At 40.7% G+C, this 24,139-nt stretch overlaps 1 protein-coding gene across 4 annotated transcripts in view; it reads left to right on the forward strand.

The window, feature by feature from the left end:
* The window catches only part of MICAL3 (microtubule associated monooxygenase, calponin and LIM domain containing 3), a 110,748-nt gene that overhangs the window by 69,314 nt on the left and 17,295 nt on the right, over window positions 1-24,139 (forward strand). For 2 of the 4 annotated variants that reach the window (XM_074168102.1, XM_074168103.1), the window contains 10 exons: window positions 597-734; window positions 2,958-3,020; window positions 6,262-6,366; window positions 7,001-7,132; window positions 7,524-7,615; window positions 9,237-11,106; window positions 12,039-12,133; window positions 15,889-15,939; window positions 17,790-17,897; window positions 18,618-18,711. In XM_074168102.1, the coding sequence (XP_074024203.1) occupies window positions 597-734; window positions 2,958-3,020; window positions 6,262-6,366; window positions 7,001-7,132; window positions 7,524-7,615; window positions 9,237-11,106; window positions 12,039-12,133; window positions 15,889-15,939; window positions 17,790-17,897; window positions 18,618-18,711 (2,748 nt within the window). Of the gene's footprint in view, window positions 1-596; window positions 735-2,957; window positions 3,021-6,261; window positions 6,367-7,000; window positions 7,133-7,523; window positions 7,616-9,236; window positions 11,107-12,038; window positions 12,134-13,903; window positions 13,952-15,888; window positions 15,940-17,789; window positions 17,898-18,617; window positions 18,712-23,230; window positions 23,282-24,139 lie in introns of all 4 variants that reach the window. The other 2 variants (XM_074168100.1, XM_074168101.1) reach the window with 2 other exon arrangements.

Genomic DNA, 24,139 nt, shown 5'->3' on the forward strand with positions numbered 1-24,139 from the left:
CATACACACACATACACATACACGTGAAACTCTGAGATCCATCATGTAATTTGATTCACAAAGAAATATGCACTCAGCATAGAAAGGAGTACTTAACCCAGTAGTGGGAATGAAAGACCTTTTGTTTTGGTGCATCAAACTACAATGCAGATTGTCCCTTGCCTTTAATAGCAAGATGGTTTTGGTAATAGTCGTAATGAATAGGCTGAAGGAGCTGGAAATTTCTGCTAAATTGGTATTTACATACCGCGTACTGTTAGACACCCAGAGAATGTCTTTCATTTCAGCGAAGGTGCTTGCAATAGAGGTAATCTACAATGAAGTTTTAATAGCATCTTTTTACCTTTGGAATGGCATTATTCAGCTTTGATGGGATGAGGAACGCTGCTGTATTGGTGTATGCGTGCACACAAAATGCTGAGCTTTTTCTATCTGTCCTGCAAACTGATCTTAGCCAGTAACATTCTTTTCTTCTTTTCCCATTTCCTTTCCTATGATGTGTTACCTTCCCTTTCCACTGTTCCTCCCATCTTTTCCTCCCTGTCCTTCATACCACCCTGCCTACAACCTGGTATGCCATGCCCTTCTCCTGCTAGCTGGAAACCTTAGACTGCAGCAGATTGTAAATCCTGTTGATCCTCTGGAGATCCTGGCAGATGTGCACTGGACACACATCCGTGAAAAAGAGGAGGAGGAAAAAATGGTCCCAACCTCAAAGTCCTCCACCTCCAGAGGTAATCTCCCCCCAGCCCCGCAGCATTGATTCCTGGGTCATGGTTGCGGCTGTTTAACTCTGTTGCTTCTGCACCTTCAAGAGCAGTGTACTTCAGCAGGGGCGGCAGTGATTGGACAGAACTACTTTCAAATTACACTGAAATTACACTCGGTTAAACATTTTGCTTTTCAGGTCAGTGGCTACTTAAAACAACTGCTTTCTCAGCTCCATAGTGGTGTGACATCTTCTCACCCATTTGCCTGCCTGCTTTGATTCCATAGCATTACACACATCCTCATCACACACATGATTCGATAGTGCTGGCAATCAGCCCTTGGTAACTGAGTTTAGGGATAGTAATGGAAGTGGTAACGTGCTTTTTATTGCAGTGAGGCCTCTACGCCTCTTTAGGGAAAACTGAAGGGCTATGTTGTGTAGCTACTGCAGCAAAGATAGAACAGGGTTGGCTTCCATGTTGAGTACATTTCTCTGCTGCTGCTTTTCAAAGTGTGTAACTGCGTCTGCAGCAGGGAATAATGGAGTTCAGAGGAATAATGGAGTTCAGAGGGCTTGCAAGTCTGACCAGTAATGGTTTTGACTCCCTGTATTTAAGATTTGACAGTATTAACTATTTTTTTTTTTTTTGAAGTGAGGTGTAATCTTTTTGAGCTGCCAGTTACTTAAAGGAAAACTTTAGGGGTGAAAATGCCAACAGTCTAGCTCTCTTGTACACATCTTCCAGCAGTCCTTGTCGACCTTACTCTAAACTATATTCTAGAGTGTCTTAAGGTAAGTATGTTACAGGTGCTTTACCTATACAGAAGCCTGTGCTTAATAAAAGTTAACCGCGCAGCTGATGTGTGGTGGTCTTCTCTCAAAGGTCTGTAGCCAGAATTGTAGAGAGAGTAATTATGCTGTGGGAAGGGGTGTCTTTTACAGGAAACGCGAGATTAAGTTAATAACTGGTTTGTATTTAAAAAGCCTAGGGCTTTACCTCATGTTGCCTGATCATATGCCATTCCAGATAATTATCTTTTCCTCATAGTTCTGGATGTTTGGGTTTTTTTAAACCCTGGTCCAACTCGATACACAGTTCCAGATCAGTTTGGCTATGCTTATAATTGCAGTTCGTAGAATGCACCTGGGTTCTCTGGTATGAAATCTGCTCCCTACAAGTGAGAGATGGATATTTCCTTCCCACTGCAAGCACAGAAATAGGCTGTGTTCAACTGTCTGTAACATTCAGTATTGCTAGAGTAGTTGCTTAATGTTTAAGAATTTTAAGTAAAAAATGTTTACAGAGTTTCTTAAGCTTACTACAATTAAGGTTACTTTAGCTTCTGCTTGAGGGTCTGTGGCACTACAGGTTCAGAGTCTCTCTTTTAATTTGTGTTTTATAATTCCTACTTTTCCATAGTGTGTTGGTATAGCTGTCAGCAAAAGAAAGGAAAACTGTGTGAATCCTTCCAAATTTGATTTTGTGGTCTTTCCAGCTTCCTTTGGGAAGCAAGGCAATATTTCCTTCCCTTTCCCTGAATCTGGGCCAAACTAGGACAGTCCTGATCAATAGACTAGCTGCCTCAATTACTTTTTCATACAGTACAGGTATGTGCAGGTTTATCAGCAGGTCTGGGTTTTTTTTTTTTAAAGGCCTGTCCCTAATAAGTACTTGTGGATACACCGTAAGTTTAAAATTTGAGTTCGGTAGACAAATTTGTTCTGGCTGAGTTGTATTCTGTGATACGAGGTGTTCATAGAGCCCATCAGAGCATCACCGGCGATACAGTTTGATCTCAAAGCCTGGAATAGCGTGACAGTACAGAGAAGCCACTCTCATCCTGCTTTGAGCACTCTTCTTCATCTGCTGGTGTTTGTACCCGGGTAGCGCAGGTTCTGAGATGCCTGTTGTGACAACCCCATCTCTTTCAATCTACGAGTTTCCCTCCTCTGCAGAGTTTCAAGCAGAGCCACAGCAGCAGCAATCTGCTGGCCAGACGCAGTGTTTTTCTCACTGTGCCGTCCATATTTCCTCTAACATTACAGATCCTAAAGGAAGATTAGGCCTCTGACAGTTATATGTTATCTTGATTTAAATCCCAAGCCTGGTATCAGTTGTTTAACATCTGATAGGTTTTATTCCTGTATTTGCTACTGAAAAATTTCCCTTTGTCACTCTTCTGTTTTAGGCGCTTACTGATGGTCTAATTTTGATTTCTTACAATTTATTGTTTTTTAAATTCAGCATCCGACCTTCCCTCCGTACGCCATGAGGCGGTACAGGCGTGGCTGGAGACGGTCCCTGGAGGTAGTTTGGTGACGTTCTATGTATTCCAATGCACAATAACCCTGCCCGTCTCTTCTCCATGCCTTCAGCAGCTGAGCTGGTACTTTTTAACCCTGGAACTTCCGGCCCTGTCGCTACTGCATGACTGGAGGCGGAGGGAGGGAGGAAGGGGGAGTGTGCATGCACGCCTTGCTCAGATAGCCCGTTCTTGCATGAACTTGACATTTGTTGTAACCCTTCCAAAGGCAGGCCAAACAGAGAGGTTGTCTTGGGTGTAATAAAGTAGAAGGAGGAAATCTAGCTGAGTGCCGTGATTTGCTTTGTGAACTGAAGACTGGAGCAGTTATTCTTCCCCCCTAGCTCCTTGACTAAAAGAACACGGGGCTTTCTTGCAGTCGAAAGATTAAGTGACAGAGAGTGCTTAAAACAATTGCTGTTCTCTGTATGAACTGCAAACTGGAGTTATCTGGTGAAAAAAAGAACAAGAAAGAAGAATAAGGTTGAAGCTGGGATCTGTATGTAGAAATAGTGATGGCTGTTGTGTCTCCTTTGACTCGAGGGTTCATGTTATTTAGGAAAGCTGCAGGAATGTTGCAGGATAGTAGAGCTCAGCTGCTTTTTTTTATGTGGTCCTCTAAGCTCTATTACAAAACGGATGAGAGTGAAGATTCTGGAATTAGAGTAAGGATGTAAATTTATGTAAAGCAGTGAAGGTATCTAGATGAGTGGAACAGGAGTAGTTCACGGCTAGGTAGTTGATCTACAGCTAAGTTGCTTTGGCGTATCAGAATATCTAGCTTGCCTATAAAACTTTGCTTTTGCTGCTGCTTTGGCAAGGCAGCAGTGTTTACAAGATGTCTGCACATGGTGCAGTCTGCTCACAGCTGCTAGCTGATATGAACCAAGTGCTGGTCCCAGTTTCTGGCTGCCGTAGTGTGTAGCTTCTGAGTTACTGTGTGACAGCTTTTGGCCTCTTGCTCCTTATCCTAACTGCGTATACGTATATGCACAGTATATGTATAATATAACCAGCCACCTGCAAACTCTCCATGTCCCTCAAAATGGGATCCACCCTTGCACCAAGTTGTTACTTATCCATGCATCTGTTATCTTCTGTTGAGTTTTGTCTACCAACCTATTTAAGAGTTGATTTTCTCCTCCCTCTCCAACCCTCCCTACGCGCATCATGTTCACTTATGGTTTCTGGATCTGAAGACACGCATATACATAGCGGTATCAGATTTTCCTAACATCAGAGTTTCGTTTTTGCAAATTTTGATTAAGATTACTCACATTAACTGCTACCATAAAATCATCCCGTGACATTTTATTATTTCCAAAATAGCATAAGCTACTGCATACCTAAGCTACAGTCGGACTGGGACACAGTTTGGTTTTGTTCAGTGGATTTGTAAATGCCCCTGTGGGCAGTCCAGCCTTTGCTATATGACTCAGTCTCCTACGCTCAATGTCTGTAAGGTTCTGGATTTTATAAGCCTCTGATGTAAGGGAATAGGTCAGTTCTTTATCACACGTAAGTGTAACTGCCTTTTCACAGTAGTTGACAGAAAATAAACTAGCCCATATGTTTATCTGTCTTAATACTACAGAGAAGAAAAGTATGGAAAAAAGAGAAATTGTCAGGTTGAAGGAGGAAGGCAAACCACCCACTGAAGGCTGGGTTTTGAAATAAGCAAAAACCTGTATAAGAGAAAGAGGAGAGGCCGGAAGACCTCAATTTTAGGGAGGGTTGGTTTGTTTTCAAGGAGATTGTCTTAATTGGCAATGTTAGTATATAGACAGTTCCAAAAGCCACATCGCCACTAGTAAACAAAAAGGATCAGGGTCTATTCCCAGACTCTGAAGAAAGTTGGCACAGCGTGATTTGCTCCCATATGGCTAAACTTTTTTGCCTTTCAGAATCAGGGGGCCGCATACGGACTGCCTATTGCAAACAGCCTCCAGCCCTATCACGGGAACTAACTTTTGGGAATCATGCCAGGAGCCCTCCTAAAGATGACACTTATGACACTGTATGCATTCAGGTCCAGAGACTTGCACCGCTTAGTTTACTGGTATAGGTGCAACCAAGAAGGTTACAAATATATCTGTTATCATTGTTATATGACCATATCCTACGTGTATAATTAGCAAACGTTGTGCATAATAATACATGCTGACTGTATACACATTTTCAATAGGATATACGACAGAGTTAAATGTCTGCATGTTGTTGAACATGAATTCATGCTAACTCACTGCACAAATGTCAAAAAACTTAGTTGACTGACTCTACTGTAGTAAAAAAACCCTGGAAGTGCTTGATTCTTTTTTTATATTTGAATTATGTTTTATGACAATACTTTAAAAAAAAATTAAGCAGATCATCTGTAGCACTAGAGGATGCGACAAGGTGTCATAAGGTTTAGGTTTTTTTAAAAAGTATCATTTAATAATGAAATTTAGACCTCACAATTTGGTCTTGTCTCTCCTCCTTTAATTAAATCCGGTAACAAGTAATAATGTCAAATGCCCTTTTCAGATTTATCAATTCGTGAATCTTTTCTTTATTTTGATGTAGCAAATCAAATTATGATCTGTAACAGAAAAAAAAAAAGTTTTGAATATATCTTTTTATTTACTTAAAAATATCTCAATTAATTTGTGTCCTAGTTACTTGTAGAGCGTATCAAGTCTCTTAGATCCTTTTACCAAAGACTGCTGTATCTGCACAGAGTTAAACAGTTCCCAAATGTAATAATGATCAATCCCAGAGCTAGACTCTGTCTCTGATATACACCCTTAAAAGCCTGTTTCAATTCCAAGATGAACAGTTGTGGTACACTGTGATATTTCAGTTTTCACCTAGTACACATATGCTGTAAAGTGGTGGTATCTGTTCTGATGTGGTAAAGGAAAAAAATTATCTACCTGGAGGAACAGTAAACTTTATTCTGGTTTGATGTCCTCCCAGTCCTCCTCTTGTTTAATTTTTCACAAGGCCTCTTGCTCAGAAAAGCCCTGGCTGCAAATGCGTTGGAGACTCCCTAAGAGCAGACATTTCCTTGATTTGTTAGAGTCTGGAAGTATCATTTCACCACAGATGTCTTTCCAGGTGGCACATTTCAGGATTTCCTTTTTTGGCAGTAATTAATAAATATCTCAGCTATAAACTGTTGGTACAGTTCAATGTAGAACCTTTTCACTGTATAGGTTGTTTTTTTTTTCTTTTCTTTTTTCTCAATATTTGGATATATTCTAGCTCCGTGTGAGGATAATGATGTGGAGGACGAGGTGGGCACAGAGCCTGCAGACACTGAAGGGCAGGCAGGTGAAGAGGGAGACACGGGTGCAGAGCTGGATGACGGTAGGGTACCACTGAGCATTACTTAAACCTGTTATGTAAATAGAACTGTATTGGCAGAAAATACCTCGTATGAGGGTACTTAAGCCTGATCTTATGTTTAGTGATATAGGAGTTTGTTTCAAATAGTCAAGAGGGAGGCAGGAGTGAAGGGACATAAAGAAAGAGAAGAACCTCCATGCCATGGGTTGTAGAATAAATTTCTCATGTCCTGACACCATCTGCTAACTAGAGGGCTTGCTCTTGTGTCCATATTCAGTACTAATCCTGCTGAATAACAGAAATACAAGTAATTTTGTGAAAACTCTACAATATTATGCCAAAAATCTTCCCTTGCTAGTGTAAAATGAACTGCATTTTCCTGAAAACATTGAAAAATTTCCAGAAAAATGCAACGGTTTGACTTCAATTACCGATTTAGATATTTGTACTCATAGTCCATCATTTACTGCTTAAATTACTCTAATTGGCACACAGAAAAAGGAGTGAAACATTTAGGTTTTCAGGTTATCAAAGTGATTAGCACCATGTGAATAGAAAGAAAGGATTGTGAAAGATTTTTAAATAATAAACAGATGTCCTGATGGACTTGTATCCAAGACCTCTTGTTTTTTTCCCCTGCTGGATCTGTGATCAGATGACATCCCATCTGATGCAGAAGCAGAGTTTCGCTTACATCGAGGTGGCGTAGAAGAGCCAGAACTACAAGTCTCTGAAGATGAAGAAGATGAAGAAAGAGAAGAAGGTGCTTCTTGCAGTGTGACAGAAGGTAATGGCTTTTCCATCAGTGTTTGAATGATTGTAATTGCATATGAGATAGTCTATAGGTTTATTAGACTTAAGACAATCTTTTGGATTTGAACTACTCTCAGTGGCAGAGTATGTGCTTGCATTAACATTTTTAGAAGAATGTTTTGAATCCATTAATTACAGCTTCCTAAAGCATGAGAACCCATCTAACTGCTTTTTCTTGTAGAAGTTTTTATGTTAAAAATCTTGTTCCATTTTGGACATATTAAAAATTTTGACTAGGTTCTAGATGTCCAATGAAGCATTCGTGAGAAGCGGAGAAATTTGTCACTACTTGCTGTGTGTAACATTAAAAAAATAGAATATTGGCAGTTTCATATGTTTTTTGGAAACATTTTTGCTTTCCCTAGATCCATGCAAGCCATCCATCCCTATCCAGTCACCTAGTGACAGTGTTCTTCCTCTGTCTCCAGTTGATAGTCCCAAAGCAAAACAAGCAGAGGTAAGAAAGGGAATCTTTTTAAGTTTTCTACTTACTACCTGTAGTTCAATAAAACAGTTTGTTGGATAAACTGAAGAGGACTGACAGCAGTGGGCTTTCCTCCTTTCCTGTCTCTATAATTTACATTTTTCTTCTTGAAATCTGACTTCATTTAGACTTAAAAAATAATGTACTATTTTTCTTTCCTATCTTCAGAGTGTAGTGGCTCTGTCAGACACACAAGTTTCCATCATGAAGCCCAGATAGGAATTACATAGGATATTTTAATTTCAATGTTCAGTTAACAAGATACTTTTATACATATATATATATGTAAAATGCATGAGGGGAACTGTAAGTAAGGTGTTCCTGTTTATCCTGATTTGGCTATTTTTGCTGTACCAAAAGCAGATTCTGTACAGTTGCAATTCAAAATTGTATTTGTGTTACTTAGTAGTAACCAAAGCAGTGCTTATTTATTCCAGAGTAACAACATAGTTCAGCTTAAGGATGTGAGACGTGGCAATGATGTACTGTCATGTCATCAGCCCTGGAGTGTACTGTGGTGTTTCCAGCTACCTGTGTGTAAGAGCAGGAAGTACATGACCCTTAAAATGTTCAGGTCAAATTTTTCCCTCCTAAGTGTTTGTTTTTAAGGAATTACTAAAAGATTAGACTTTATCCTAGAGGGTTTTATCCTAAACTAGTTTACTTTTACAATGGACCCATTACGGGATAAGGCTGGTTGGCTGACAGCAGTTGCTGACAACGTTCACTTCGTGTTGAAATTGAGGGTGTGTTTTTTTTTCAGGACCTTTTAATGATTCTGGTAGACATTGTTTATATTGGGACAGTGCCTAAATGCAGTACTCAAGACCTGGGTGTTAAATATATATGTCATACAAGCACACAGGTAGAGAGATTCATGCTCTAATGGTCATGTGTCAGTTAAGCCAAACTGTCTACTTTCAAAAGAAAGCCGGTGCAAAGAATATATTATTTGGAAGAATATAATATTTGGAAAGAAAAATACCACCATTCAGTAAGAGGGGTCCACTGCCAAAGGGTTAAATTGTAAAACAACAAATTGTGCTACTCGGTAATATGGCAGTCTAGATGTAGCAGGTGAAGAACAAGACTTCTCAGACCATTAAGGGGCAAGGGAATTGGAGCCTAATTTACTCTTAACAGAGAAAGTACCCCTTGCTTTGAGAGAACATTACAGCAGACACTAGCCACCAGAAAGTGCTCTATTGATGGGAGCTGGAGAGACTTGCATCAAATCATGCTGAGGTGAGGGACCACCACAGTACACAGAGTTGGAGATTTGAAGGGAGAGCAGGAAAAGATAAAAACAGGTTTCTGGAATTTAGTTTAGTGGTTTTTCTTCCAAAAATTAAATTAGCCTTGTTATCATATACAGAGGGTGGTTTATACAATGGGACAGAAGAATGAACCATACCTGATGAGAAATCCTAAGTGATGTTCCAGGCCTGTGAATGGGATGCCATGTATGGTGTTTTTTTCATAGCTGATACTTGGATGGTCTCCTTATTGCTAACTTTGTGAAATGCAAAAAAAATCGAACAGTATTCTAATGTGCCCAGTGACTATTAATATTTCCTTTTTTCATTTTTTGTAGGATGTAAAAGATCCCCTGGCTGAAGTATTCCGTGCAATAAAATCTCCAGAGGGTCGCTTTTTTCCTGAGCCTTTCATTCTTGAAGAAGGACCAAAGGATGAAATTCCCAAAGACAGGAAAGTTAAGAGCCCTTTGGTGCCACCATCTCCAGTGTTATCCCAGCCAGTTGCATCACCAGAAGCCATTGCACCTACATCACGAGCAGAGTCTCAGCCAGCAAGACCAACATTGGTTTCATCCCCAACATCTGCTCAAATGCCTATCTGTTCCCAGCCTTTGCCTTCTGCCGAAACATCCATTCCATCCCCAGTGGAGCCTCCAGTATGTTTCCAACCTGTCCCAGCCTTAACGTCTACTCCTTTAGCCAAACTGGTCCTTAGGGGCCAGGATGGCGAGGTGGAAAAACTGGGGAGCCCTACTACTGCAGAAGAAGCCCTGAAACGGAGTAACCTTGTAGAAGAGTTCTGGATGAAGAGCGCTGAAATCCGGAGGAGCTTAGGACTCACCCCAGTAGACAGAAACAAACGCTCAGAGACAAGCTTTACTGTATCTGCCCTTGAGACAACTCCTCTGAAGACTTTTAATACTGAGAATATTTCAGGGGATGAAAGGATACAGCTTGTGAAACCCCAGCCTGCCCCAAGAAGACAGGGACTGTCCAAGTTAGAAAATGAGCAGATTTCTCTGCTCACTCCAAAATCTCCGTCAGAAAAAGAGCTAAAGAGTTCCAGTGAAGAAAGGAGAGATGTATCCAGCAGTTCTGGACTTGGCCTTCAGGAGAGCTCATCTAACATGAGAACTATGGCTAGCCAGAGCTTCAACACTTCTGACTCTACCATGCTTACTCCTCCATCAAGTCCTCCACCGCCACCTCCTCAGGATGAAGAACCAGCCACTTTGCGCAGAAAGAGGCATCAAGCAGTCTGGCAGAATGAGGTTGAAGCCAGGTCACCTCCAACACCAGCATCAACACCTCCTGCTCCTCCACGCCGTGAGCCAACCTCTGCTTCCAAAGAGTCAACGCAGGTCAAAAAAGATGATGTACGGAAGTCTTTTGCAGAGAGTGTGGATGAGATTCCATTTGCTGATGATGTAGAGGACACATATGATGACAGGACAGAGGACTCGAGCCTTCATGAGAAGTTCTTTACACCTCCTACCAGTAGGCCAAGGCCAGAGAAACCACTTCTTTTGCCCTTGGTGAAAGAAAATGGTGGTCCACCCTCAATGGAAGGAGTTAACCAAAAGAAGAGAGTCTTGCCTGAAATTTCTGTGGAGGCCAAGGAGCTTGCTGAAGAAAGAATGAGAGCCAGAGAGAAGTCTGTCAAGAGCCAAGCGCTGCGTGATGCCATGGCTAAACAGTTGTGTAAGATGAAAGATATGGAGATGGCTGCAGCTGCTGCTGGGGCCACAAGGGCACGAAAGGCGTCTTCTATGCCCTTGAAGACCAAAGAGTTGTTTTATGACTCTCCAAAGCATCTGGCCTTGAAAATAGCAGAGGGCTCCACACGAAAGCATGATGCTGCTAGTGAGAAGTTTTCCACTCCTCCTGCTGATGTGGCTGGACCTGAAGGGTCTGTCACCTCTTCAGAAGGCTCCAGTGGGAAGAGTAAGAAAAGAACTTCTCTTTTCTCCCCTCGTAAGAACAAAAAGGAGAAGAAATCCAAAAATGACAGCAGGCTTTCTGACAAATCTAGTGGTGGGACAGAGGAGGCAACAAAGCCTAGGTCATTATGGAAGTCTGTTTTCTCTGGGTATAAGAAAGACAAGAAGAAAAAGACTGATGACAAATCCTGCCCAAGTACGCCCTCAAGTAGTGCCACTGTGGATTCTGGCAAGCACAAAGCTTCTCCGTTGATTACAGCTGCAGGTATAACAGATACATGCCTCTGCATCATGTATTTTTCCTTCAGCTAGGTATCCTTGAAAGTAGAGAACTTTGAAAGAACTTTGTCATTCAGCTACTCTGCTGAATGATACTGCTCCCCAGTGTCAAATGGGCAGATTAAGATAAGTGCCAGTGACGAGAATTGTATGTTTGCACGCTGACAGAATTAGTTGATGTGCCACTAGAAAAAAATGGATCCTTAAATAAAAGCTTCACTCGCAGTATGTGCAAGGCACGTCTGTTTTCTGCCTTAGACTGACTTGAGAAATAAGCGCTGTTTGTTGGAATCAGTTGTTTGTGACATTTCATCTCTATTTTAAATCTGATCCTCATCTTTTCCGTGGGTGGTCTGTTCTCTATGGATGCTGAAGACTGCAGAGATGTAGTTACTCCTGTGTTCTCAGTGATCTGGCAGCTGTCTGCTGATCTATGAAATGGGGATTCTGAGCCCTCATGTAAATCTCTCGCATTCCATCAGGTGCAGGTGGAGATGTTCAATGGCAATTTGTGATGTAGTAAATAAGTTAGCCATAAATGTGATCGAAAGCAAACATGTTACATTTCTCTGGCCTTGTATAAATAGCCAAAATAGTGCCAGCTGCTGTCATCCAAGTGCTCTGTTGTAAGAGCATTGATAGAGAACTACAGTACAAAGGGAGAATCACGGTCATTATTTTTAACAGCATTTGCAGAAAGTGATGCACTCATAGAATGAAGCTTCTAACTAATATTGATCATTTTGCGGAGCAGTGCTTCTCTGATCATTCTGTAATCCTAGGCGAAGCAACTGAGGCTGGCATAACAGGGCTAAGTATTTTTGAAGCTCAATCAACTTATCAACTGAGTTCTGAAATATTTACAGAAAGAATAGTTGCCACTTCTCTAACTTCCCCTTTTTATTCCTGGCTTCTCAGATTTGCAGCTCCGTCAACACCTGAGTTTCTCAGAAGACTCTGACCTCTCCAGTGACGACATTCTGGAACGCTCCTCACAGAAATCCAAGCGAGAGGTAGGCAGATGGGAAATGCGTTTTAGATGGATCTAGCATCATGCAGATCACAGTCACAGAGAACCATATCGGAAACTTGGATGATTAATTTTGTTGTTCTTACTGTTTCTTCCGTGGAACAGGCTTTCCTGTAAGTTGCCTGACTATTCTGCCTGAAATGAGTTGGTTTCACTTGGTTTCACAATTGCAAGCTACTCCCCGCTGTTGTTACATGAAGGATCTGTTGTCTCACTGTGACATTACTTTACAATGAGTATCACAGTCCGAATAGTGAATTTTGTCCTTGATGTGAGCATGCCAATGATATACAGGAAACAGACATTAAATGTCAAAAAGAGTTAAATTTCACTGGCTCTAATGCTATTGCAGAAAGATAACAGTGAGATAGTTGTCACTCTTTGTAAGGGTCTGGTTTTAAGATATTGTTTTACCAGCCTCTTTGATTGAAGTGATAGAATTCCAAGCAAACTGCAGACAGGAGTGTACTTTTGTGTACATCAAGAACGTAGTCAAGACAGATCATCAACTAAGAGGTAAGCTACAAGCTGCAGTTTTGCAACTCATGCAGGTTTGCTGATTTTTCCTGGGAGAAGAGAATGTCTACAGTCTGAATTAGTACCTTCTCTTTTGGAAGAAAAGATGTGCTATCAGCTATTTCTTCCATTTTGACCTGTTTTCTTTAAGGACTTCTTGGTAGTTGCTGAGTATTTCCCTATGTCTGTTCATGTAGATAACAGTTGTGAAGCTGTTACATATAATATTGAAACCCTCAATACATAATAGTGAGACCCTGTGAAATGCCAGTATATACCTGGTGTTCTCGTTCCAGTGTGTTCTAGTACGAACTCGGCTTCTTCTGAGAGCTCTTTCTTGTTCCTGACCAACCTTCCCTAGCTAGTGCTATAACGTCATATTCTAAGACGTATCAACAGCTTTCTAGCCAAAATAGTTTCACTTTAAATGGTGCTTTAAGGAAGTTATTTAGGAAGAAAGAGGAGACATCAGTGGGTCTCCATAAAAGCCCAGAGAGAAAAATACATTTAGTTTATTTGCACATATTTATATGTGGAAAACATACGGTGAGAGCCAAGTGCCAGAGTTAGTTGCTTTTAAACTATTTATTTCAATTTTCAGGTGGAACTATTGATTCAAAAGTAAGTGAAAAATGTAAGGAACTGCTGAATCATAGTGATGGGGAAGAGTCCTTCTTGAATTCCTGAGAGCTTCTAAGCTCTGCTAGATATAGTTGGCAAGATTTAGAGGAATAAAGATAGATTTCATTGACCCCACAGAACACTAAGGCCCTTTTGGTACTGAAGAATGAAAAATGTGTTCCCCCTGTCCCTTCCTGGTGGTGGCTGGTTCACGTGTTAAAAAACCTCAGGAAGAAGACAGCATCTGAGAGGACAGTGTCACAGACACAGTGGTCTGTGCCTCCTGTTTCAAACCTGTCACCAGTGTGCACAAATCAGTCTCAAACGGCAGGATCTAGTTGATACTTGGCTCATGTGGCAGAGGTATGGAAGTACTGCAAATTGAAGTGTCATAGGAAATGCTTTCTATGTATATATAGTGGAATGAATTAGAGTAACTAATGAATTTAAGGCTGGTGGAAGGAGTTGATGAAGTAAGTAGGAATTTTCTGTATTTACTGACCTCTCTCTTAATTTCTCTCCCTAGTTGATCTAGATCTCTTCTAAGAGGAAAATTATTTTGTTTTTTATTCCCTTTTTTCTCTCCCCCTTCCATTCCTCCTTGCATGCCCTCAAGGCGTTTCATGGGAAATTCTGCATTTTCCAAGAGATGCAGAAGAATGAGGTACCTGTGGCTAGCAGAGGACAGACGTGCAATTCAGGGGGTTCAGATAAGAGTTACCGAGTTACTGTTCTGCCTTGTAAGCTCCTTCAGGAGGAAGCAGGGCTTCAGTAAGGTCCGTGCTTGTTTTCAGACTTAAGTATGCCTTGATGGTCACTTTTTTTTCCTGTGCTGGGCTACTTGGATTTAAAATGGCTTTTGCAGAACAAAAGATCTCATCACTAAGCATTGTAGGGGATAGGTGACAGTGGCAGATGCCTGGAATCCTAATAATGAAAATATCTCACCACCTCTGCCAAGGGTACGGTGGTGGTGTCTCATTTTCTCCCGTTTGCTGTTGCTGAAGTTACGTTAAGAACTTCTTTGCTCAGCGTCTGCCTATTTTCTAAAGAATAGTTTTGAGAAGGAATTTATTTAGGGGAAATGAATCTGAGAACTCCACTTACCTAGTTTTATTGTGTCCTGTCCAAGGATGTAGAACGTACATGTAAACACTGGAATGCCTTGCTGTCAAAAGAACTTCAAGACTAGCAAAACTGGGTTTGTACTGATTTGGGATGGGGTGGTGGTGTTTTTTTTAAGTTACAAACTGCCTGCTACTTACTACGGGTAAGAGTTGACTTCCTGTGTGCCACATAACTTTTATGTGAACCCCTTCTCTAAACTGAAATTCTGCTTGTGCTGCTTTATTCGATAATTGTAGTGAGTTTGCTTTCCAGACAGCTTGCTCTCTGTTTAGCCTGTTCTTTGTGATCAGCAGTGAATTAATTCAGTGTTGTTTAATGTCATGTCTTTCAAGAGAAGCATCTTGTAAAGAATTCCCGATGTAAATGCCTCGTGGGTCTCGTGTTTGTAGGTGTGTGTCATTGTGTGTTTCTCGTTGTTCGTTACAATTGTGGTACTGTGATCAGACATATGTTTTAATACCGCAGGTAGCTTGCTTTTTACTGAAATTAGCATACATGCTGAAGTTGTTCTATGGCTTTTTGTTTGTGACTGTTTTTAGTTAATTAAATGTGAAAATGCAAAATGCTGGCTGTTCACCCAGAATGACACAATGCCCTCTGTACTTCACAATACAAGGGAAATTTATTTCTTTTGTAATCCCTAGGTAGTTTACTTGCCTTATTTTTGGGTACAGGGTAACGTAGAATGTCCTTGGATAGAGAAGGTAGTGATTTTTCTCCTGCTCTCCTCCTCCCTTCCTCTTTCCCTAACTCCTCCTCCCTTCCTCCTTCCCCCCTCCTCCTCATTTTAGCTCCTCAGGCTCTCTGGAGGCTCTCTTCTTAGACAGGGAGATTCCATTACTGTAGGACATATAACTCGCTGAGCCCATCTGGTGCTTCTCCTGTCACAAAGCAGTGAGGAAGATTTATGATGCTACTTAAATGCAAGTGATCATTTCTGTGAAGTAATGAGATAATTAATGAGATAATTTAAAACAATGGAATAAACACAACTCCTAGGAGAGGCTGTAGATCAGATTGTAAATGGCGAGTTGTGTGATAGCGTAAGATATAGTTGGCTGAGCCGGTTCAGACCAAACATGCCTCAGCATAAGCTATTATTCAAAATCCTAAGCCAAAATTTTGTATTTGTATGTACACGTGCTTGGTCAGTGGACATTAAAACCATAGGTAGATAAAGGCCAAATAATTCCTCTAGAAAAAGTTATTTCCAAGTTGATTGTATCTTCAAAGAGGCTGCCAAAGCTAATTGCCTTCCAGAGAGTGCTAGAAACTCGATCGTGAGGACAGAAGTTCCATTGTGCTTCATCAGTCTGGGTCGCGTTCAGCATTTGCACAATTTTATGTTTCATTTTAAAACAGCTTTGTTTTATTACTGTGCATCTATTTTCAATGTTGAACTGATTTTGCTTCATTTTGTATGTTTTTTTTTTTATTTATTTTTTTTTTTCCTTTACCATTCCCCCTTTAAAGTCGATTTATGTACCACACGCCTTGGCATTCAAGAGATCATATTCGTCAAAGGTAGTGTCTCCATTCCCACTAGTTGGCCATTGTTGCATTGCATGTCCCTATATTAACCCATTGAATCCATAGCTACCCATCACATGTGCACTAACATCACCAACATTGACTGTGCATGCGTGAGACGTTAGCAGACACTGGCAGCAAATTCTCTGTTGAGGTTGGCTACCAAAAATGCATTAAGCTCTGAATTGTCTGTCTGGTTAGAATGCATGCAATTAGCAGTGCACAACAGTGCACCACTGTACAGAGTGATGGGGATGATCTTTGAGCTTCAGAACAAATTGGTTTTCAAGTAAATTAAATACGTATGTGTATTCTTTTCTTAATACTTACAACATGAGTTCCAGTGAATCGTCAACCTGAATCAGCATCTTTCAAAGTTTCACTGAAATCTTAGTGGACCTCTGTATCAAGCTAAAATCAAGACAGAAGTTGTATTTCTATTTCAGGAACACTGCTGCTTTCTGAAATTCTTATTGTCCTGTCTTCACAGTCACAAGAGTTTTAGATGGGACAGGAAAGTCCCACCCTCTATCACTTTACCCTCTGATTCGGCTATACTTGTGGATTTTGTGGCTTTAAAAAAGAGAGAGTAAAGTGTTAACTTCTTGGAGCTTTAACGATGGTGCTGGCTAACCACCTGTCTGAGGGATTTTTAATAGAGCTGTGATCCTGTCTCAAACTCTATTCACCGAGATTGATAAACCAGAGGTAGACTGACCAATGTGGCAGTACAATAACTAGATAAAGCAAATTTCAGGGTGGTCTGTCTTAACATTTTGTTCTTTAAGTTTACTGTCCATGGAGAAGATCTCTTTGCAGAAGCAGAAGACATCTGTTTACAGCTGTCCCTTAAAGCCTACATACACGTATGTGGGAAGAGAGTTCTTTTCTTCACTGTAGTTCGCTTAATGCAGTTGTGAAGTTTCTGTGGCACTCTAAAAAGTCTGAGAGGAAGCCCTCCTAAACTACAACACAACCAACTAATTAGTTGGTTGATAAGATACTAAACCCCATTTCAGTAATGTTAAAAAGACTTACTTATTCTCAAACTAGTTTCACTGAGAGAAAAGAAGAGGAGGAAATACCTTGCTGTTTCTATAAACATAATCTTTCTCCTTTCGGATGGCTTCTGGTGTTGTAATAGTCTAGTTTTAGTTTAGAGATTGTTTGCTCTGTTTTACACCAGCCAGTTCTGTGGGGTTGCTCTTGAGATGGGATTTCCCATCTCACACCAGAATGTAATTTTGCTTTTAAATGTCTTTCTGCCACTTCGATTCATACAAAGTTGCACAAATTTACACAGGTAGTTATTACCGGTTATACCAGTATAACTCGCAGTTATGGATGTTCATGCTCTAGAATAAAATAGGGAGAGGGTAATACCAATACAACTACACTAGTCTATAATAATTTCTTAGCTTATACTGCTGTAACTGTTCGTGTAGACGTGCCTTTGCCCTCTTTTAAAATTAAGTCAAGGTGACCCCTCTATATGGTACTCATTGATTTAACTAAATCCATTTGTCTAAATCTATTGAGAAATAGAAAAAAAATTGATATGATCTTTGGGGAGAGGTTTCATATAGCAGTGGGAGGCGGGGTGGGACATTATATAAAATCACAGCTTTGCAGTTGGCTTATATGCTTCTTCACTCCTGATTTGACTCTGAAATTGTTGCTCACTGCACTGTGAACACCTTTGCCTACAGAAGCTTGACTTTTGACACAGCCATGGCAAAGACAGAACACCTCCCTTCTGAGATTTTGGAAAAGAAAATGGTCGTCCTTCCTGCCATACCTCTGAGCATGCAAATAAAAACTGCTCCTGTTTTTCCTTCCTTCAGAGAGCCTACACAGAAGAGGAATTGAACGCCAAGCTGACCCGTCGAGTACAGAAAGCTGCCCGTAGACAAGCCAAGCAAGAAGAGCTAAAGAGGTTACACAGAGCTCAGGTAGTGTCTCATGATCTTCTTGTCATGGCAGACAGTTGAAAGCGCCATAATCCTGATATTCCTCTGAGTGTGTCAGAAGAGGATCCAGAGACGGAACTTTCCTCTATTTCTACATGATTGTCCCTGCTCCTACTCCCTCTTTCGAATTTGCTATCATGTCACAGGCATGGGAAGAATGGGTGAAACCTGTTATGATAGTTTCCCAGAGAAAAAGAACGACCGTAACACCTTTCTAGCTGGAGATGAGTGAAGCATCATGCACTGAGTGGAACAGTGATACTCAGATATAATACCTGATGAAGCTGCGCCTATCATTGCTTTGCTAGATTATGCTGCTGGGTGAAGTGTTACCAAATTAACCTTTAATTACCAGAGAATCTGTTGGAAAACTGCTGGCATCATCTTTAGGTGATGGGTTTTGTTTAAAACTTGAGGTCGGGGCTTAGCTGACTGAATAGCATCACCTTTCATTTCACCTTTAGGAAGGTGATTGGAGTTGTAGCAAATAAGTGAGTATCGAGGTGTTTGCAAAATCAAGAGATAGGACACAGTGGGGTGGAGAAGATGTTGTCACTGGAGGGACTGTGATGCCAGCTTTTGAAGCAGTGCATTGTTGAATACAACTAATTGTTTCTCAAGTCACTTAATGCTGGATGAGTGCTGCAGACAGAACAGGAGAATTGCTGTTGGTGAGGTTCTGCTCCATTCTTCTCTGAACAGATCATCCAGCGGCAGCTTGAACAAGTGGAAGAGAAGCAGAGGCAACTCGAGGAGAGAGGGGTTGCTGTGGAGAAGGCTCTTCGGGGAGAAGCAGGTATCCATCAGAACGTGGTTTGCTTTTTAATGTTTTCTTATCAAGTGCTTGTGCAGTAATCCATAGCTGCTTGGATTTTAGAGGCAATTGGACCATTATAGCCTAGAGATAGTCCAATATGAATCCATTCTCCCTTTTCTACTATCTTTTTGAGACCTTGTTTTTACTGTGTTTCTTCTAATTCTGGAACTTCCCTACTGGCAAAGACTTAGTTTGCTTGTCTTTGCCTGAGGCTTAGGAGGTAATTCTCCAGCTATTAATAATGGCTGTCTGGCTGTTTCTGCATATTACAGCTAGGAAATCGCAGGGGTTTCCTAGCTGCAATTCACATAAAGCTGTCACAGTAAGAGAACCCGGTTTTTACGTTAAGGAATTAATTGTGAAATTGTGTGTGCTTTCTCTATTGTGTTGGATTATCAAGGTAGTGTCCTTACAAGGGACCATCACAGAACATCTTCCTCACTGCACAGCCCAGCACACTGGCTACTTCCGACAAAGTTGTGCAGAGCAGAAATGCACACGTGTACTGAAAGGTATCCATGTTGAGCTGTTAAAGGAATGTTATGTGCACTTGAAATTAAATGAGTATCATCTGATCTGGCAAAGCATGTGAGTGGAGGAGTACTTGGTTCAGATAATGGCGATAGTAGTATAATGATTTGGAAAAAAAGAATCCTCTTTTGCAAGGAGTCAAATATCCAACAGGCAAATGCAGTGTGCGTATACCTGACAGGCCCAGGATTATGTACCTGATTACAAGGATCAGAGATCAGAAGTGGTAATAGTGGAACAGGTGTTTGGAAAATGTTTTAGCTTGTTGCTTGGATTGAAGAGTGACTGTTACGCCTGTGAAGATGGAACTTGATTAAGCAGTGAAGGTTCACCAGAGGAAAAATCTGTTGTGACTGCTCGCCAATTCCTACTCGGCCAGGATTAGGTATGTTTGATGCTCCATAAGGTGTGCCAAAGCAGCAGGACTGAGTGGTTACCAAAGAAAATAGGTACTACAAGTGTAGAGAACAATCTTGAGGACTCCGATGGTTTTGTGATCTGGCTGGCTTTTTCATTTGTGTGTTCAAAAAAATAGCCTTGTGCAAAAACTCTTTTTTGTGGTGGTGCATCCTTCCTTATGCTGTGTATTTCTGTGTAGCCTCGCTCTGTTCTCTGGCCTGCCAGGTACTGCACTTACTAAAACCACCTCTATTATCTCTAATTGGTCTTTTCCTTTTTCTTCTCTTCATCTTGAAAGTCCATCTTGATTACTCAGCTGCTAAACGACTTTCACATTAAGACATGTCAGCACAAGTGGGAAATCTTAGCAGCTGAGAGAACATTCTTCATGATAGAGTGTTCTTTCATTGAATAATGATGGAAGAACGCCTAAAAAATGTTCAGAGAGGGCAGAATATGGCCAAGAGTAAGAATTGCCGTTTTATATGGAAGACTGCAGAATTAAACACTTGTATAACTAACTTCTCACTCCCAGCTCTCCCAAATAGAAGCAGTCTTAGATGAGCTTGTGTATTTGTGAATTTCCTAGCAGAATTATGAAGTTGTAGGTCACTCTTTGCAAGATGAATTGCTTTTCTTCCAGAAGTCTCTAGGGTATGCATTTTGCTCTTGCAACATGTTTCTGTCAACAAATCATACATTATGGTTACAGAAGCTTAACTACAGAATTCATAAAGAATTCACCAGCCTCAACTCTTCCAGTTATTTCAGGGGATTAACAAGAAACACATTCTGTCCAGGGGCGGGGGGGGTGGGGGGAAGCATGTTCTAACCTGTGTTGACTGAAACAGAAGATTAAAACTTCATTCCATCCTTCACCTCTCTAGCCACACTTGCACAGACATTTTTACATATGTTTGCAAAAAAAAAAAATTAATTTCTTATTTTTTAAAGTCTGGAACATCAAATTCCATAAGTACAAGTAATTTCTGCCTCCAATAGCCATTAATTATTCAGGAGGTCAGTATAATTTTTTGTCATCTGCATTGCCTAAGATACTGACCTAACAGTGACCGCTGCGTTCAGCAGTACCATTGTATAAAGGTGTGGAGTCACGTTGTTGTCTCCCACTGATCCCTCCCCTAGTGAAACCGTGTAAACAAAAGTTTAAAAAGGGAAAGGCAGTGTATAAACTGTTATTGTCACCTGGGGAAAAAAAAAAAAAAATCTCTTTCCTTTTAATAAGCTTGTACAAGGAGAAGAAATGGGGAAGGGTGGGAGGTATGCTTCCTGCACGCATAGTCTGCCCACATAAATAGTGGAGGGCTGCAGTGTAGCATAAAGTAATGGCTGCTCCATAGAGAGCAACTGGTTTTGACTGTTCTTGGAGAAGATACTGGGCTCTGTAATGGGTGGGTTATTCGGCTTCCCTTTCTGTAGGGAAAGAACAAATCACTCACTGACTTAGACAGTTAAATATGAAGTTTTAGATAGTGTTAGTAGTAGTTTCCTACTACTAGATACTTGAAAATCCTGACAGAAGAAACAGGATGTTGTATTTTGTAATGATTCTTTTCTTTTTCTGCTTTAGAAAAAGATAAACAGGATGATCTGAACTACTTCTTTATGTCATTTATAATCTTTTAGTATGTTGCCTGTTAGTCATCTTTCCTCTCTACCTTTTGTAGAGGTCTTCCATTAACTCTAATTGTTCATGTCTCTGACCTCTGGACCTCTTTCCATTAAAAAAAAAAAAATAATTTTTTTTTTTGTTGAACTGGTAAGCACAAAAAGTAGTACTGTAGGTAAGAATTTGTGTACTGCGAATAACCTTGTTTCTGTTTCCTATCCATTTTGTATCAACGTTAATATATTCTTGCCAAGTGACTTATATTGAGAAGACTGTCAATGAATTCTTCACAGTGATGCCCTGCTGTCTTCCTGAGAGATTACAGTTAATTTAGACCTTAGCAATAGGTACAGACAGCCCAGTACTCTTTCCAGGAATTTCGCTCGTTATCTGATAGTTGTCAAGTTGGAATATTCTATATGTTGATAGCAGCTATTCAACTAATCAGACTCCGAAACATTTTGAAGGTCATTGCCAACTTTAATTTTGACAAAATAATTGCACCTTCTTGGCTATCTCCTTGTCTTTCTCTTTTTTAAATTGGCTCAGCCTCAGGCAGCCAAGGCGCAGTCGGTCTTCCATTCTTTGAAAAGCTGAATGCTCAATCTAACATTTAGTTTCTGATTCAGAAAATTATCTCACACCCTATGATTACTTAATTGCCTTAATACATTCTCTGTGATTATCTTTGACAATCTCAGCCTTTGATAGTCACATTCATAGCAAGAATGAATGATCTGGAATGTAAGCTCTATTTCAGGTCGCAAGTTTGTCTTATACAGGTAGTCTAAGCTTTTGTCATTCCTTCCTCGCCCCTTCCTTTCTTTTGCATCATGGTATTTCACTGCGAAGGTAAAGTAGGATAATCTCAGTGAAGAATTTTCCCATTTTTCTGCATTGTCCCAAGAGACACCTTGAATGGAATTGCTATTAATGTAACAGTACTTCATATTAAAGTGCATTCGCCTGTTTGGACATGCTTATGACTTTGATTTCCTGTGTGGGTTTTTAATTTTTTCAAATATTAACTTAAAAATATGCCAAACCAGAAATTTCTGGAACCTTTTTTTTTTTTTCTCCTTTATCCTTCTTTAGCATAAACTTTGATAGTAATTTTTAAGAGCTGTGAAAATGCCTCCTACTGTCAGATCAATACTGAAAAATTTAAGAGCCACCTCTTTACATCAAGTGATTCGTATGCAGTGAGAAATAGTGCTCTCAGTACTCCCATCTGTCTCTTCCCCAAAGAAACGTTACAGTGCTAGACTCACGGTGTACCTGTCTCTAGCAGCTGTGGACGTACATGTCTCCATTCCACACACTTCTCTGGCACAGATACTGCGTTAGCACAAACACACATACCTATCTTTCTACACTCGGGCATTTGCCGTTTGTGTCAGCACGCAGTCACTGCCTTCCACCCGTGTGCTGTACACACACATCCTCCACTCACTCACCTCCAAGAAATCAGCCCTTACACCTTTCCTGCAGCTGGCCTAAGAAATTACCCTGTTTCCTTCTGACATATTGCTCAGGATGAAAGAAATCAGATTAGTTCAGCTTTTCTCAGCAAGAGCAGGAAAAACACCGGTGTCAGGTACTGGTGCAGGCTGAAATAGGTGAAGTGTCTCTGTGTAGACTTCTTGATTTTTCTCCTTGGAAATCCCTGCCTGCCTGCGGGGAACTTTCTCCTCATCTTCCCAATATATATGTTTGTGATATATTTGTGTGTGTGTACATATATGTATGTATACAGAGAAAGAGAGACATATAACTTTTGTGTATATATATGTGCCCACATGTATAGATGCATGTTTCATGTTTGCCTTTCTTTTTGCTTCTGTCTGTATGTCTTTTTCTCATATATTGCTTTGATTGTGCGGGGCTAGGGTGGGTATCTGGTTCAATAACTCTGTCTTCACCAATTCCTTGTTGTAGACTATTGGGGAGAGTCTTATTACAGTGACCTCATCGACTTGCATCTGGGTGGTATGTATAGCTGAACCTCCTGCTGACACTAACCCTGCTGACACTCCTCCCCACCCCTCCCTTCACCTACTTCTCCCATCCTTGGCTCACAAACAAGAAGAAGCAGCCCTTGCACATGACTGGCTATAGCAGAACCCCTTTTCCAGCTCAGGATGAGGAAATCTTGGCGTGCTTCACAAACCATGTGTAAGGCTCCCTCTCTGTTTTCCGCAGTGCTGATTATTTCAAAATTTACTTACTTGTTGTCACTCCAGCTACCTTCCCTGCTAGCAGTGGAAGGCCATTCTGGGTTTTTTTTTTTATTTCTCCTTTGCAAAGTCCCACTCTACTATTGAAATCCTCTTTAGGAAAATATTTTAACGTGAAGGGGACAGCAGAACTGACCAGCTCTCAAGAGCTAACAGCACCGTAAAGGATTAGTCATGCCGCTGCCTCCTTCTTCCCCTCCTGAGGCTCATTTGCTTCTTCCAAAACAGCCAGAGTGTGTCGATGATCTAACAAAAACAAAATGCTCCCTCAAGGGACTTTGGAAACACTTGTAGATGACAGATATTTCTTCTTTCTTGTTTTGTCTTACTGCACAGTTAGGAGAGAATCTACTGTTAAGAGTTCCAGTTCATTTTTGCTGGAATCTGCTGTTAGAGTTTCCAGTCAGCATCATTACACAACTAATAAGTTTCTTGCCATGTTATTTTCGTGTAATATCTCATTTAGTGCTAAACACATGTTACAGTGTTTAGCTCTTTTTTTTTTTCACATAGCAATTATAATCTGGTCATCACTCTGCACCATGGTTCTGCATTTCTTTAATTAATGTTGCTTCCTGAATCCCTCAGTAGGTGGATAACTTTTGGGTTG

Source organism: Numenius arquata, chromosome 2, assembly GCF_964106895.1.
Source record: "Numenius arquata chromosome 2, bNumArq3.hap1.1, whole genome shotgun sequence".
Taxonomy (NCBI): domain Eukaryota; kingdom Metazoa; phylum Chordata; class Aves; order Charadriiformes; family Scolopacidae; genus Numenius; species Numenius arquata.